The 14,410-nt window shown below is 55.7% G+C and overlaps 4 protein-coding genes and 1 non-coding gene across 5 annotated transcripts; 4 read left to right on the top strand and 1 right to left on the bottom strand.

Annotated features, from left to right (window-relative positions):
- Positions 1 to 397: 397 nt before the first annotated feature.
- ASPACDRAFT_77341 (mitochondrial 54S ribosomal protein mL67) lies at positions 398 to 2,019 on the bottom strand. Its single transcript, XM_020204944.1, has 2 exons — positions 1,516 to 2,019; positions 398 to 1,379 (listed from the first exon to the last, which is right to left on the bottom strand). Exons 1-2 carry the CDS (start codon positions 1,828 to 1,830, stop codon positions 573 to 575), a joined length of 1,122 nt encoding a protein of 373 aa, XP_020057970.1. The 5' UTR covers positions 1,831 to 2,019; the 3' UTR covers positions 398 to 572.
- Positions 2,020 to 2,303: 284 nt separating this feature from the next.
- Positions 2,304 to 4,939, top strand: ASPACDRAFT_116534 (putative UV radiation resistance protein (UVRAG)). Its single transcript, XM_020195995.1, has 2 exons — positions 2,304 to 2,624; positions 2,694 to 4,939. Exons 1-2 carry the CDS (start codon positions 2,571 to 2,573, stop codon positions 4,515 to 4,517), a joined length of 1,878 nt encoding a protein of 625 aa, XP_020057969.1. The 5' UTR covers positions 2,304 to 2,570; the 3' UTR covers positions 4,518 to 4,939.
- An 837-nt stretch (positions 4,940 to 5,776) lies between these two features.
- Positions 5,777 to 9,887, top strand: ASPACDRAFT_1867239 (Zn(II)2Cys6 transcription factor domain-containing protein). The gene is made up of 6 exons (XM_020197896.1): positions 5,777 to 6,021; positions 6,161 to 7,142; positions 7,200 to 8,200; positions 8,249 to 8,296; positions 8,345 to 8,643; positions 8,702 to 9,887. The coding sequence occupies exons 1-6, from the start codon at positions 5,838 to 5,840 to the stop codon at positions 9,554 to 9,556; spliced, it is 3,369 nt and encodes a 1,122-aa protein (XP_020057968.1). The 5' UTR covers positions 5,777 to 5,837; the 3' UTR covers positions 9,557 to 9,887.
- A 1,915-nt stretch (positions 9,888 to 11,802) lies between these two features.
- On the top strand, positions 11,803 to 13,332 carry ASPACDRAFT_116531 (pepsin-like aspartic protease). Its single transcript, XM_020195994.1, has 3 exons — positions 11,803 to 12,486; positions 12,541 to 12,786; positions 12,843 to 13,332. Exons 1-3 carry the CDS (start codon positions 11,871 to 11,873, stop codon positions 13,178 to 13,180), a joined length of 1,200 nt encoding a protein of 399 aa, XP_020057967.1. The 5' UTR covers positions 11,803 to 11,870; the 3' UTR covers positions 13,181 to 13,332.
- A 503-nt stretch (positions 13,333 to 13,835) lies between these two features.
- Positions 13,836 to 13,920, top strand: ASPACDRAFT_t115. Its single transcript has one exon. It is a non-coding gene; the product is annotated as a tRNA-Pro (tRNA).
- Positions 13,921 to 14,410: the final 490 nt, after the last annotated feature.

The raw sequence follows: 14,410 nt of genomic DNA, 5'->3' as shown, positions 1-14,410 counted from the left end.
AAGGAGTCACGACAACCCGTCCCCAATCCCGCCTGCTTTTTGCCTTCGTTTTCCACCCCTTTCTACTTCCACTGGATCCCCTCCGGCGATTTCCACCTTCGCTCCGAACCGCTTCTTTCCGTCTGATGTGACATCTAGGGCCTTGGACTCCCTTGGCTTGCCGTGAACGCGGAAAGCGAGGACAGACCAGCTGTGCCACTTGACTTTAACTTAAATTATCAGCTGGTACTCTTGTACGCTACATATCGATGTATATTTGATCCGCAGGTCTGAAACAGAAGATGCATGAATCAAGCCTCCTCCGCAGACGTCTCTTCGTTGAGCTTTTCATTCGCCTGTGGGGATGGATGAAATATTGAACCAATTCCAATTGAGTGTTTGTGTGCTAAACGCCATTGCATCATCTCCTCGAACAGGGAGAGAGAAAAAAAAATAAAATCTAAAAATACATTTTGTATCATGTAGAAGAACAGGGCGGTTATTTCGCAAGTATGTATATCGACACACACACACACACACGCACATTGGGAAGCCATCAAGTACAAAAGAAAAGGGAAGATCCCGCGAGCTGCTTAGTTCTTCTCAGGGACGGCCTCAGCCTCGGCCTCGACGCCCTTCTCCTTGAAGGGGTTGTCGGCCAGGATCTCGATATCGCCGCTGTGGATGCGCTTCTGACCGGGCATGACATGGTCGCGGGTGAGATCCAACTCGCCGTGGCGGACGCGGTCGGGCCACTGGGCGGCGAACTGGGCATCATGGAGATCGGTCCAGAGGATCTTGACGCCGTTCTCGGCCTGCAGCAGGGCGGCGGTGGCGGGGTCGTCCTCGACGACCTCCTGGATCTTGTAGTCGATCTGGGGCTTGCTCAGGACCTTCTCGAAGTCGGCGACGCGGGCGGCCTGGCGGGCCGCGACGGCGGCCTCCTTGATGCGGGCCTGGCGGCGGCGGCGGCGAGCGGCCTTGCCGAGGTAGCCGCGCTGGCCGCTGGCGAAGCCGTTGGCGATCTCCTCGGCCTGGATGTCCAGGACGGCGGCGATGTCGGCGACGGAGGTGGCCTTCTGGTTCATGACGACGCGGGCGCGGTCCTTGGGCTTCATCAGCCACCCCTTCTTGTCGGCCCACTCCTTGTCGAACTCCTCGGCCTTGTGCGGGTCGCGCGGCCGCTTCTGCGCCAGCCACTCCTCCGTGATGGTGATCATCTCGCGGGGCGGGGCCAGCTGCCGCTGCATCGCGAACTCGCGCAGCAGGTGGTAGGCCCGCAGGCCGAGCTGCGCGCTCGTGAAGTGCACGCTGTAGTAGGGGACCCACATGTCTTTGCGGAGGGTCGCCGGCACCGTCTTCTTGCCGTGGTAGACCAATTGGCGGAGGACACTGTTTTTCTATGAAGAGGTAAAAGAGAAGAGGGTCAGTGTGTGCTATTCTGCTGAAGAAGAGGGGAATATTCTTGTTGTCTCTTTTTTCTTGGGGTTTTCTGTTTGATGCCGGGGGGGTGGTGGGTTCGGGAGTTGTGCTCACATCCAAATATCTCGTCAACGAGTAGACCACCTGGTTGGTCCGCATGTTGTGATAGACGAAGATGTTCTTGCCATGGGTCAGGGCGTTCAGGGCCTTACGTAACCGCGTCCCCTCCAACACCTGATGTGTCTTGAAGGCATTCGAGTGCGGGTCGCGGCGCCGTCCCTGGATGACGGTGTGCTCGTCGATCGGGGGCCGACGCACGACGTTCCATGTGCCCATCTTGGTCGGGTCCAGGATCTTCTGGATCGGTTGCAGGATCTTCTTCATCGTGCCGCGCTTGGGAACGGCGGCTTGAGTGGCTGGGGTGGCCATTGCGGCCGGTGTTTGCGCGGTGGTGTGTTGACTTTGTTGCTTTTCTGTTGCTCCGGGTCGGGGGGACGTGGATGGCTTGGGAGGTCGGGGTTTGTGGTCGCTCCCTCTCTCTCTCTCTCTTCACTCTATCAGATAATCCCGGGATCCGATAGAAAAGGAATTGGGTGGAATTGATGTAGATGTAAAAGTGGTGAATTCCAGTTGAGGTTGGCTCCCACACATACACACCCGGGAAAGTCGAATAGGCAAGTTTGGAGATCTGCCAGGAAAGGCGGATCAATTTTTCGACGGTTTCCCCGAACGGGGCGGTCGATTCCGCCCGCCTTTCTTTTGGTCTTTTGGGCGGACCACCTCAGGACCACCAACTGACGGACGAGCCAGCTTGTGCTTGCTTGTGTTTGCTTTGCTGCACTCCCTCCAACTGCTTGCATCAATCGCTGCGGCGTGCGATCAGCTTCCCTACTCTAACTTACTCCCCCCCCCCCACCACCTCAACACATTACGTCGTTTGCGACACTAAATTCTTTGACATCTTCTCTGCTTCTCTTTCTCTTTCTGTTGATTGTCGCTACAAGAAGCTAGTCGCTTTTGCTTTGCTAGATACCCAATTCCAATTGTCGTCATTTCATCTGATCCCTCTTTCTTCCCTCTACTCCATCCTTGTCTAGGATGATCGGATCAATACCGCCTTCGCCGTGCGACAGCTAAGCTTGCCTTGCTTTCTCTTTGACCTGCCCGCGATGGCCGATGACAATGCAGGCGGTCGCCGTGAAAGACCTTGGCATTTCCCTCTGGTACCTTCTGGCCGTGTCATGTTGATTGTGTACATCCTCGGGCCAGACAACTGATTACCGTCTGTCTAGAATCGCAAGCTGCGACATCTCCAGAGCATCTCCGTTCGCAACCTCGTCGTCACACCACCACCGGCCAAACCTCGCGGGAAACCCATTGATGACGAAGATGTACCCAATTCTTTGCAGTCGCCTTCCAGAGTCCCGATCGACGATGTCAATCATTCTCTGCACCCTTCGCGCTCCTTTACCGATTTGAAGTCGTCGGCAACCACCAACCATCGTTCCGGGAGTCATAAGCAGGCAGCAGCAGCAACATCACCACCACCACCAGCAGCCGGCCCCCCATTGCGACAATGGCATCGGAGGAACACCATGCCGTGGAATGCTCCCAACCCTCGCGCGAGACAGACGAAGCTGGAAGAGATTACAAGCAGTCGCATGGCCGATACCTGGTTCTCCCTCCATTGCGACGGCATCGAGGAGCCGGTCTACGTGAGCGAACCGGTCGAGCATGCTACGAACCCTAGCTTCCAGTCTTTCGATCTCAACATGTGCGGACCGTCAGTGTCACGACGGGACCATCTGACTGTCAAGCTCTGGGCCAAGACCCGAGCCATGGGGGACTTTGTGCTGCTGGTGGAACTGCGTTTATGCTTGCAGTCACTCCAGTTCCTGGGGAAATCGCTGGATAGCTTCCATCAGCCGCTGCCGGCGAACTCCATCCTCTTCCACTTTGCCGACGGTGTATACACGAATTTGACCGATCTCCCACCGGTCCTCGCTGCTGTGCCCGTACACCACTCCAAAGCGGCAGATGGCGCGGCGATGTCGACCTCGTCGTACGAGGCGCTCATGAAACTGGCCAATCTGGATGAGTGCATCCAAGATGCGCTCACAACCAGGGACCGGATTGAGGCGCAGATCAACTCGATCCTCGACAGGGAACAACGCCGCGTGGCCGCCGCCGGGAATCTCTCGCAGGCTCGAAATAAACTCGCAGTCACCAAGCATGCCATTGTTACCGAGCGCAGGCATCTTCACAGTGCTGCAAGGCGTAGGAATGAATTGGTTAATAGCATTAAGACCAGAAAAGAGGCCATGGAGCATGGGCGTGATGTCCAGGCCAGGGCCAGGAGCCACCTTCCCGATGCGCAATCGAAACTGGGCTCAAGTGCCAGGCTACTGGATAAGAACACTGAGGACTCGAAGGGTCAGATCCGACGTATCTCGGAGGACTTGCTGACGGTCTACCCGATCGAGCCCATTCCCAACAAGCCACTTGCATTCACCATCGCGGGCCTGGCTTTACCCAACTCTGATTTCACCGACGTCGACCGCGACGAGGTGGCGGCGGCCCTTGGATATACCGCCCACCTGGTCTACCTTCTATCCTTCTATCTCTCGACCCCGATCCCATACGCGATCAACCCGTATCTGTCGCGCTCGTTCATTCAGGACCCGGTGTCTGCCTCGCTGCCCCAGAGGACCTTCCCCCTACACCCGGCCAGCGTGCAGTACCGATTCGAGTACGGCGTCTTTCTGCTGAACAAGGACATCGAGTTCTTGCTGAATGTACAGGGTCTACGCGTTCTGGACATCCGACATACCCTTCCGAATCTCAAATATCTGCTCTACGTGCTCACGGCCGGCACGTCAGAGATTCCGGCCCGCAAGGCGGGAGGCATCCGTGGGCTTCTCCCGGGACGATTGACTCCCAGCATGTCTCGACGCGGCAGCGAAGAGAGTGTGGCGACCCGCGAGTCAGTCGTATCTCGCAAGGCGATCGTGAGTCCCGCCCCGAAGATGAACGGGAGTCTGGTGATTGATAGGACCAAACCGGCGACGACGGCCATCCCTAGCTTCCCCAACACGGCTGCTTCTTCGGTCGCCTGAGCAGAGGGCAAGTGGCCCGCCAGCATTGACTCTGGAGTGAATGCTTGGCCCTTTTTATAAATCTGGGGCTGGTGGGCGGCGCATATTATCTAATTTTTCTACTTTGTTGGCGTAAAACATGATTGCGTTTCGTCTTTTTTCTTCTCTTCTTGTTTTTGATTTTCTTCCATCGGATAAACTCCAATGGAGAGTTGCTGCATTAGTTGGATCAGCGTGACTGTGACTGGGGGGGGGGGGTTCGTTCCCTTGATCCGCCTTATCGCAGCCAGCCATTGCACAGCTGAGGTCGGTTGTCTCTTGCTCACCTCCCAGCTTTATTCGTGATGGGTCGGTTGCTTAGTGTATTGTACATATATTATCCGTTTGGACGTTATGGGTACCCACTGTATCTGTAGGATATCAAAGACTATTGACATGCGATGCAGCCGTGAAAGTATACGTATACATTGGTCGTCACCGCTGGTTTCCCTCATCTGGGGCATTTTTGGACTGGATCCCGTGATTCTGACGAGGAGGAATAGCCCGGAGTTTATTGGGATTACGATTGATAACAGATATAAGCCAGCATTCAGTCAGAGGCTGGCAATTTGTTTTTACCCCGCATTTCTCAGCTGACGGAAGAACTGTCCGGGTGGTGTTGGTTCAAGAAGTTGTGACTTAGTGGTTGTGGTGGTAGTGGTGCATCTTAAAGGGCATAATGTAATGAATGTGATGACCCTATTTACTTACTTGCTACTATTCTTGGTAGAAGGGAGAATTAGTGTGTTGTTCAATTGTTTTGTTCAAACTTGATTTTCTTCTTTTTCCCCATTCTCTCTCTCTCTCACTCTCTCCGCATTTCGAGAGAAGGTTGGTCTCACATCCACTTGCACTTGCTTCTTTTCCTTTCTTTTGCGGTCTCTGGAGGGAGACTAAGGTAAACTTTCCGAGGGAAAGTGAGTGAGTGGAGGTGTATGTGGGTTGGGTTGTTGCGAAGAATCGAGAGCACTGCCGGACTTAGAGAGAGTGAGAGTGAGAGAGATAAGGGAAAAGCAAAGGAAAGGTTGCTTCACTGCTGCCTGGGGCCGAAGACCACAACAAACGGTTGTGCTGCTGCTGCTGCTGCTGCTGCTGCTGCTGGTTCTTCTGTTGCTTGTTGCTGTTTCCGGCCTTACTCTCTCTCCCCCCTCCCCGTCTTGCCTTATATTATTTTTCCCTCCCTTCCCTTCCCCGCCCACCGCTTTTTCTCGCTTTGCATCGGCATTTCCCCCCCCCCCCTCCTCTCCCCCCTCCCCCATCCCTTCTCGGTCGCTGTCCGTCCTCCGACATAGGAGACTCATCATGGCAGCACCTGCGAATACCGGCCCTCAGGAGCCTCTCTATTCGCACAACGGGCAAGACCAGAGTCAGAAGTCTCCATCGCCCCAGTCGCAGTCCCAGTCCCAGTCCCAGTCGTCCCAGCATCGTCGTGGATACCAGGCCTGCGACCCGTGCCGAAAGCGCAAGGTGAAGTGCGACCTTGGCAGTAAGAGAGATCCCCTCTCCCCTCTATTTTTTCCTTACCTTTCATTTGTGTTCCCCGGACTTTCTTACTCGGATTATGCGGTCGCGAAATTTTACTGTAATGGAGAAAGACTGATTTCCTTATTCTATTATCTCTTCAGGTGTGGATAATCCTCGTCCTCCTCCTTGTGTGCGATGTCGCCGCGAAAGCAAGCGTTGCGAGTTCTCCGCGACGAGGCGCAAACGCAAGCCCTCGGATGCGGACGAAACGGAGGATGCGGCCCTTCATCGCGACAAGCGGATGATGGTCGGAGAGGTCATCTCCAGCCACGGCTCTAACAACAGCGATGGATCACCGTATATACCCTCACTGGAGCATGCGTCCTCTTCGGCTGCCACTGCTGCTGCTGCTGCTGCGGCACCTTCTTCGCTAGACACCAACAACAACCACACCCCCGGCCATCCGCGACTCAAGTGGTCGGAAAATTCACCTGCTGCTGCTCAATTACCACCACCACCTGTCGGCAGCCACCACCAGCGTTACACCACTACCACCACCCACTCCACCTCCACCACCACCAATAACCCCCAGTCCACGCCCGCAGCGCATTTCGCCGATGCGCGGAGTAACCGCCTGTCGGTCTTCTCGGCCGCGGAGAGGAGCCATGCGCCCAGTTTCAGCCTCGAGGGCGGCCAGCCCATGATGAACCGCACCGCCGTCGAGCTGCTGTCGCCCGCCATCAGCAACAGTCACGACGCCTTGCATCTCCTGTCCGAAGCCGCCGGGCGCACAGAAGACCTCAATCGCCAGAGTCTGGAGAATCGTTACGGAGCGCGCCAGTCGGTCTCGTCGTTCAATTCCCCCATGTCCCCGCTCACCCAGGCGGGCACTCCGCGCAGTGCAGGCGGGTCGTTCTCAAGACCCCAGCGGTCCGGCACCGTCCCCGTCGGGGGTGGGTACTACCAGGCTGGTGGCGCGGGGGCGATGGATGGCGCCCAGCATCCGGATGGTCGTGGGCAGGCGGACGCGACGGAGAATGCGCCAGACCCGGGCTTCGTGGATGCGGTCCGGGCATGGTCGCGATTGCGATTCGTTCGTGCCGGTTGGCTGTCGGTGGAAGAGGCTATGGCTTATGTTGCATAGTATGTATTTCGGTTGCTTTGGTGGTCAAATGTCCCTCGTACTGATGGATACGGCAGCTACTACGAACACCTTGCTCCCTTGAGTCCCATCGTTATCCCGGACTTCTCTCACCCGTCGACGCATCGGAGTCTGCTTACGGATGAGCCTGTTCTGGCGGTGGCGATCTTGACAACCGCGTCGCGGCATATGAAGCCGAAAGGCGATGGGGCTTATACACGGGCGTTCTACATCCACGATCGGCTATGGTCTTATCTCCGCGGTATGATCGAGCGTCTCTTCTGGGGCCAGGAAAAGTTTGACAACAACGGCATGGGGATCAGCCGGCCGCGGTCGTTCGACCTTGCGCCTACGTCCGCCAAGGTGAATCACAAAGGCAATCTGCGGTCGCTCGGTACTATCGAAGCGCTGCTTATCCTGACCGACTGGCATCCTCGAAATCTCCATTTCCCTCCGGGTGACGACGAGAACGCTCTCCTGGATCTGGATGCTCACACGCAGAGTCGATACGAGCGCGAGCTGGAAACTGATGCGGAGAACACGGCGAATCGTGCCCCCAACAACGCCGCGGAGGGTCGGCTCGCCTTCCAGAAATGGCTCGAACCCGCCTGGCGGTCCGATCGCATGGCTTGGATGCTGCTGAGTACGGCGCAGGCGCTGGCCTTCGAGCTTGGAGTCTTCGATCAAAAGAACGACGCCAAAGCTGCCGTCGAATCTTTGTCCGAGCAGACTCGCAAACGCCGACTACGCCGTCTGATCCTCGTCTACATCACGCAGAGCAGTGGCCGCTTGGGAATCCCGTCCATGTTGCCCCTTCCGCAGTGGACCAGTGACATCCAACCGACTCCCGTGACGGGCGCGAAAGGCAGTGATACCATCGTCGACCGCATGCATGACTGCTGGATTGGAATCTCCAAGATCATGTACCAAAGCAATCAGCTGCTTTTCGCATCGAACGAGCAGACCTCGGAGCTTATCCGGAGTGGACGGTACCGGGATCAGATCGATCGGTTCCAGCCTTTCTTGAGGGAATGGCGACATAACATTGATACCATTGATTGTAGGTGCCTTTTCCCGGACCTGAGATGAAGGATACTAATGAAACTAGTGGCGCCCCCTATGAGGAACATCCTGATGATTGAATACGAGTATACCCGTGAGTTGTCCTGTGCTGTCTTTTAAGGTGGTGTGACTGACGGTCCAGGGCTCTACGTCAACTCCCTGGCGCTTCAGGCGGTGGTGGATCGGTGGACGACGATGTCAAACGAAGCGGCCCAGAGCCAGATTTCAAGACCGAATGCGGGCCCGTCGGCAAGCGGAGTTGGGTTTCACGTGCTCATGGAGTTGTATCGTGTCAACGAGCCTTACATCCAGGAGGTGGTCGATGCATCGCGCAAGATTCTGCAGACGGTGCTGGAGGTGCTTGTTCCTGGGGACCATCTCAAGCATGCGCCGGTGCGGACGTGTTTCCGCATTCTGTCGGGGATGATCTTCATTCTCAAGGTATGTATAGTGTGCGTCTGTCCGCCGACGGAATCCGCGCTGACATTTGCATACCTAGACTTTCACTCTGGGTGCCAAGGAGGATGATGTGCGTGTATCCCTGGACCTCCAGGACCGCACCATTGAGGCCCTGCGGACCTGCGTGGTTGACGATGTGCACCTCAATCATGCCATTGCGCGACTGTTGGAGCTGTTGACGACCAGCATCCGCACGCGCTTCCTCCGGTTCGCCCCGCTGGACCGCGGTGGGGACGGGGAGCAGGAGCGCCCGTCGGCGCCGGTGTCGCGACACCAGTCGCCGCGGCCGCGCGACGGAGCCCCGGGCCGTCGCGAGGGGTCCAGTCACACCTGGACGCCGGCGCAGCAGACCACGCCGGCGCAGAACCAGAACCTGGGGTATGTCGACGGGACGAGCCAGACGGGGACGACCAGCATGAGCTCCTCGGTGCATGACCCCCTGGCGGCGATTCCCGCGCAGTCGATCAACTCCTCGCACATCAACGTCTCGTTCATGCCCCCTCCGCCTTCCATGTACCACAACTACTACGACCCTAGCGCGACCCCGCCTGCAGGGGAGATGGAAGGGGGCGGCGGTGCGACGGCGGCGTCCGCCTCGGCGACGACCAACAACCACAACAACAACAACAACGTCACCGCGTCGCAGTCGATGCCGGACAACAACCCCAGCACCTCCGGCGGACTCCCGGACTGGTTCGCGCTCCCGCTGGATCAGTTCTTCAACAGTTCCACCGCGGTAGTGGACCAGGGGTTGGGCGGCACGGGCCCAATGGTGGGGGAATTCGACATGTTGGAGGTCCTGCTTAATGAACAGTATGATGGCGTTGGTGTTGGCGTGGGCCCGGAGGGGAATGATGCTGCTGCCAACCTCCCCTCGCAGTTTTTGTCATCGTGAGATCCGGAGTATTTTGGGGAGGGTTTGTAATTAGGAGATAAGGGGACGCAGAGGGAGTGGTATGACTGTACGAATTACGATATCCTAAGTTTTCTCTTTTTGGTGTTGTGTGTATCTCGATTAGCTAGGTCTGTGGTTGTATTGTACTACACAATCTACTGCTGCTGCTGCAGCTGCAGGTCTCAAATGCGTCATTTCGGGACCCGGTTACCTCACCCATTGTTATCATTTTTAGTCGGTATGAGGTTATCAGTGGGTTTATCAGTGCCGATAGTCTATCTCCTGATCCTCACGGTCACTTAGTTTATTGCAGTAGTCCCTGTGGTGTCGGGGTCTGGTGTAGTGGGGTTCAACTAAGGGGGGTAATTGTTTAGCAGTGCCTTAGCCCAGTCAAGTTGATCTAAAATCCCAGGGTCCAATAATTCATCGTTGTATTCTTGTTCACTCACCACGGACTAACTTACTCCTGACTCCTGACAACGTTGGTGAAAACAGCCCATCTCCGCGGGTTTGGTTGGTTCGTAGCGAAAGTAGCGATGTGCCGGGGCTCGGTCGTCAGCGGGGATTCAGCTTCATGCCATCCCTTATCAGTAAATCTCAGGGTCCAAGTGATAGAGAAGAACTCGATACTAGATTCACTCCTGACAAATGCCCCCGTCCATCCCCGTGATCCAATTGGCGTGCCGAGGGAAGTAGACGATGTGACGGTATTGTGTACAATAAGCTGAGGGAGGGAGGGATTCAGCTCCACAAGCCATGCTTATCAATGATTCTAAATCCGGAGTCCCGTTGGTCTTCGAGACTAGTGGGCAGGGAAATCAGGGTCTCGAGTCATTCATTTGCTGCAGCCCGCAGCCTTGTAATTTCCCCCCTCTCGACCCTTTCGACCCTGCAGGAAGCATAGCATATCAGAGGCTGCAGTGCACCCAGACCCTGCAGGATTTTGATTTGTGCAGATCGAGTGGGGGGAGTAAGTGGTGTTATGGAGGACGAATGACGATCCTGGATGTAGGGGTTTGGATTGGGTTGCAGGTGGTCGAAGAATTGACCATTGGCCGTTGGAAGTCAAGTGTGATGGGGTGTACTCGGTACACCCAGTAGTATCGTACTGTAGGTGAAGACCCGGAGGCTGCCGAGGCCGAGGTCGAACTCCGTTGCAACTTGCATGAGGGAGGGGTGGGGGGGGGCAATGTTGCATTGCATATATTATTATTACCCACTTGGGGGTGGACAGGACAGGAGCACCGTCGGAGATTGGGTCTGGGCATTTTAGTTTAGTTTTGGTTTTGGTTTACTCTGTTGATGCCAATGGCTCAGATAATGTTGTTGGCTCAGGGTCTTGGGGTAGGCTTGGCTTGGCTTGGCTTGGCTGCTCCCGCCGGGGACGAGTTCGGGAAGCACCGGTGTTAGGGCTTCTTAGGGTTTACTTAGGGCTGTGCTGTACTCCGTATGGTACGGGGGTTGGATTGTTGCTGGTTCCCTTAGGAGAACATTGAAGTTTGAGGCACAGTGCGATATACTATCTTCTCTTGATGGATTAGTGTAATGGCTTATTCAAAAGGGATTCCCGATTGTTTGGAGACAATCTAGTTCAGGCACAATACCAGATAGAAGAGGGGAAGGGAGAAAGATCCCTGAGTGTTTTCGGAGTCCGTTCGAACGTCCGTCTCTTTCCCACTACTCTCCTCTACGGAGCACCTACATACACTTCATCTAAAAGTATATTCTCTGAAGAAGACGGAAGGTGGCAATGCGCTGGAGCGTGGGGATTGGAGCAAGCAATTCTTGGTCTTCTTGGTACTCTTGTGAGGACTGCAGAATCTCTTATCCCCAATCAAGCTATTCGCGAAGGATTGCCAGGTACGGGCAGTCTGATGCTCGACGGTGAGTGGTTACTAGCCATATAGTCTCGTGCTTGGCGGATTCGGGGGGAATAACCTCATGCGGATAAGGCTGGCCATTGGACAACTCCCCCGCTAGATTAGCGGCGATGATCGCCGGTCTTTGCTTCCTGATGGATCGGTAGTGCTCCGGCCTCCGTTGGCGTGATTGAGGGGACTGAGACATTTCGATATTACCCTTGACCGTAGTATACACTCGGGGAGATAGAGCATGGTCGGTCGATGCTCGTGCTTGGATGCGGATGTATGCAGAGTGTAAGGATTGAGAATGTGCAGCACGGCTGCAGAAGGTATAAAGAGCACTTTGAAACCCGCGTCAATCGGGGTTCTCTTCTTCATCCAGCAGCAGCAGCAGTAGGTCCTTCTCCTTCTCTTTCTCCTCGTGATATCTGCTTGAACATCTCCTCCTCATCATGGTCGTCCTTCACAAGGCTGCAGCCCTTCTTCTGGGTCTGACCACCGCCGCCACCGCGGCTCCCCTGGCTGAGACGCAGGCTTCGGTCCCGGTCAAGAACTTCTCCGTCAAGCAGGTCGAGAAGGAGGGCAGCAAGGGACGCACCGTCAACCTGCCGGGTCTGTATGCGAATGCGCTGGCCAAGTACGGCGCCCAGGTGCCGGCCAGCGTCAAGGCCGCCGCCGTCAGTGGCAGCGTCGTGACCACCCCCCAGGCCAACGACGTCTCGTACCTGACCCCCGTCACCGTGGGCAGCTCGACCTTGAACCTGGACTTCGACACCGGATCCGCCGATCTCTGGGTCTTCTCCTCGGAGCTGGCCGCCTCCTCGCGCACCGGCCACAGCATCTACACCCCCGGCAGCACCGCCCAGAAGCTGTCCGGCTACAGCTGGAGCATCTCCTACGGCGACGGCAGCTCCGCCAGCGGCGATGTCTACAAGGACAAGGTCACCGTCGGCACGGTGACGGCCAGCAGCCAGGCCGTCGAGGCCGCCAGCCGCATCAGCTCCGAGTTCGTCCAGGACACCGACACCGACGGTCTGTTGGGTCTGGCCTTCAGCTCGATCAACACGGGTATGCCTCCCCCTCTCCTCATTGTTTATCAGGTGTACTGATCCAGAGGTGCAGTCTCCCCCCGGGCCCAGACCACCTTCTTCGACACTGTCAAGTCCAACCTGGACAGCCCCCTCTTCGCAGTCGACCTGAAGTACCACGCCGCCGGTACCTACGATTTCGGGTTTATCGACTCCTCCAAGTACACCGGCTCCCTGACCTACGCCAGTGTCGACGACTCCCAGGGCTTCTGGCAATTCACCGCCAGCGGCTACAGCGTGGGCTCGGCTTCCCACTCCTCTTCTTTCTCTGCCATTGCTGGTATGTTGCCTGCCTCCCTCCCCCTGCCCCTCAAAATCCCATACTCATGGGCACAGACACCGGCACCACCCTCATCCTCCTCGACGACTCCATCGTCTCCACCTACTACAAGAGCGTCAGCGGCGCCTCCTACAGCTACAACTACGGCGGCTACGTCTTCTCCTGCTCCGCCACCCTGCCCAACTTCAGCGTCAAGATCGGCTCCTACACCGCCGTCGTCCCCGGCAAGTACATCAACTACGCCCCCATCTCCACCGGCAGCTCCACCTGCTACGGCGGCATCCAGTCCAACGAGGGCCTCGGTCTGTCCATCCTCGGTGATGTCTTCCTCAAGAGCCAGTACGTGGTCTTTGACTCGCAGGGTCCGAGAATCGGGTTCGCTGCGCAGGCTTAGATTCTTTGATTGAGGGGTTGTGGTTGTGATGGTGGTGGTGGTTGTGGGTGATACTTGTTTGTGGTCTCGGTCGTGGTCTGGGTGGGCGTGGATATGGTACTGTATATAGTACTGTACATAGGGGGGGTGGTGAACATATGGTCTGGTTGATTGAATATATGTCTGATGTTTATGCTTTTGCGGATGGATGGATTTTTGTGTAGCTTGTTTTTTGCAGTAGTGGGGTTTGTGGGTAGGGTGAGTGAGGTCGGGGTGTAGTACTGTACTTCACGGGATGGGCTTACAGCCTACATAGAAGTTCCTGAGATAGCGGTCGGATGTTCCATCATCGTTTTTGCTCCTACAGGCGTACGTCCAGTACTAGTTTGGGCAGGTAGGAAGGATCGACAGATGAGATCTTGGTCTACAGCGTCGCAGCCCTAAGAAGCATCAGCATATCAGGCACCGACGACCCTCCATGGAAGCTGTTGCCGCTTGGGTGGCCTGTGTCCTAGGCCATAGCTGTGTCTGAGGTTATGTACTGACTAATAATGGTATATATGCCTCCATGTAACTCTATGCGACACTGGGGTGAGTATGTTTGTGATGTGATCAATCAGGCCTCTAAGATTTTGTGGGGGTATATTTACGTGATTAATGCAAATATGATATAAGCGCCCGGATGGTCTAGTGGTATGATTCTCGCTTTGGGTTTACAGCTTAAATGCGAGAGGCCCCGCGTTCGAATCGCGGTTCGGGCCAATTCTTTTTTGCTTTTTGTCACCCCTGGTGGGGAGGAGAGATTGTTTCGAACTAGGCAAGACATGGTAGATATGTTCTTAGTGGTGTGTTCTTTCTTTATTGAATTGTTGTTGTTGTCTAGTCTAGTTCTGAATCCCATACTGCTGTGGTATCCCTTCCCCTTCTTTGGTCTGGTTATCTTGCTTTGTTTCGCCACGGTTTTAAAAGGTAGATTGGGCGAGGAAGAGCGGGATATATATCTATGGTGTATTTCGGTTCAGCCCCTTTTAGCATCAGGTCATTCACCACCTTATTTTGAGTATCCTTATTTTATCCTACAGGTGTTTACGACGGGGACCAGGGCAGATAACAGGTAAAACAGGAAACGAGCACAGCTTTGGAAGAGAGTCGTAAAGCCGACATATGCAATTTGCCAGCAGGGTCCAGTCAACCTAACAGACGCTCTACATACATCTTAAGAGGCCCCTCATTCTTGTCTTTATTCTTTGT

The sequence above is a fragment of the Aspergillus aculeatus genome (assembly GCF_001890905.1).
Source record: "Aspergillus aculeatus ATCC 16872 unplaced genomic scaffold ASPACscaffold_5, whole genome shotgun sequence".
NCBI lineage: Eukaryota > Fungi > Ascomycota > Eurotiomycetes > Eurotiales > Aspergillaceae > Aspergillus > Aspergillus aculeatus.
The sequence above is the reverse complement of the archived record's forward strand: the minus strand, read 5'-3'. Positions and strand labels throughout refer to the sequence as shown.

Coding starts and splice junctions, on each gene's coding strand:
- ASPACDRAFT_1867239 (XM_020197896.1), top strand. CDS start 5,838: ATGGCAGCACCTGCGAATACCGGCCCTCAGGAGCCTCTCTATTCGCAC. Junction 7,143..7,199: donor GCTATGGCTTATGTTGCATA/GTATGTATTTCG, acceptor TGGATACGGCAG/CTACTACGAACACCTTGCTC. Junction 8,297..8,344: donor GATTGAATACGAGTATACCC/GTGAGTTGTCCT, acceptor CTGACGGTCCAG/GGCTCTACGTCAACTCCCTG.
- ASPACDRAFT_116531 (XM_020195994.1), top strand. CDS start 11,871: ATGGTCGTCCTTCACAAGGCTGCAGCCCTTCTTCTGGGTCTGACCACC. Junction 12,487..12,540: donor CTTCAGCTCGATCAACACGG/GTATGCCTCCCC, acceptor CCAGAGGTGCAG/TCTCCCCCCGGGCCCAGACC. Junction 12,787..12,842: donor TTCTTTCTCTGCCATTGCTG/GTATGTTGCCTG, acceptor TCATGGGCACAG/ACACCGGCACCACCCTCATC.
- ASPACDRAFT_77341 (XM_020204944.1), bottom strand. CDS start 1,830: ATGGCCACCCCAGCCACTCAAGCCGCCGTTCCCAAGCGCGGCACGATG. Junction 1,380..1,515: donor CGTTGACGAGATATTTGGAT/GTGAGCACAACT, acceptor ACCTCTTCATAG/AAAAACAGTGTCCTCCGCCA.
- ASPACDRAFT_116534 (XM_020195995.1), top strand. CDS start 2,571: ATGGCCGATGACAATGCAGGCGGTCGCCGTGAAAGACCTTGGCATTTC. Junction 2,625..2,693: donor GACCTTGGCATTTCCCTCTG/GTACCTTCTGGC, acceptor CCGTCTGTCTAG/AATCGCAAGCTGCGACATCT.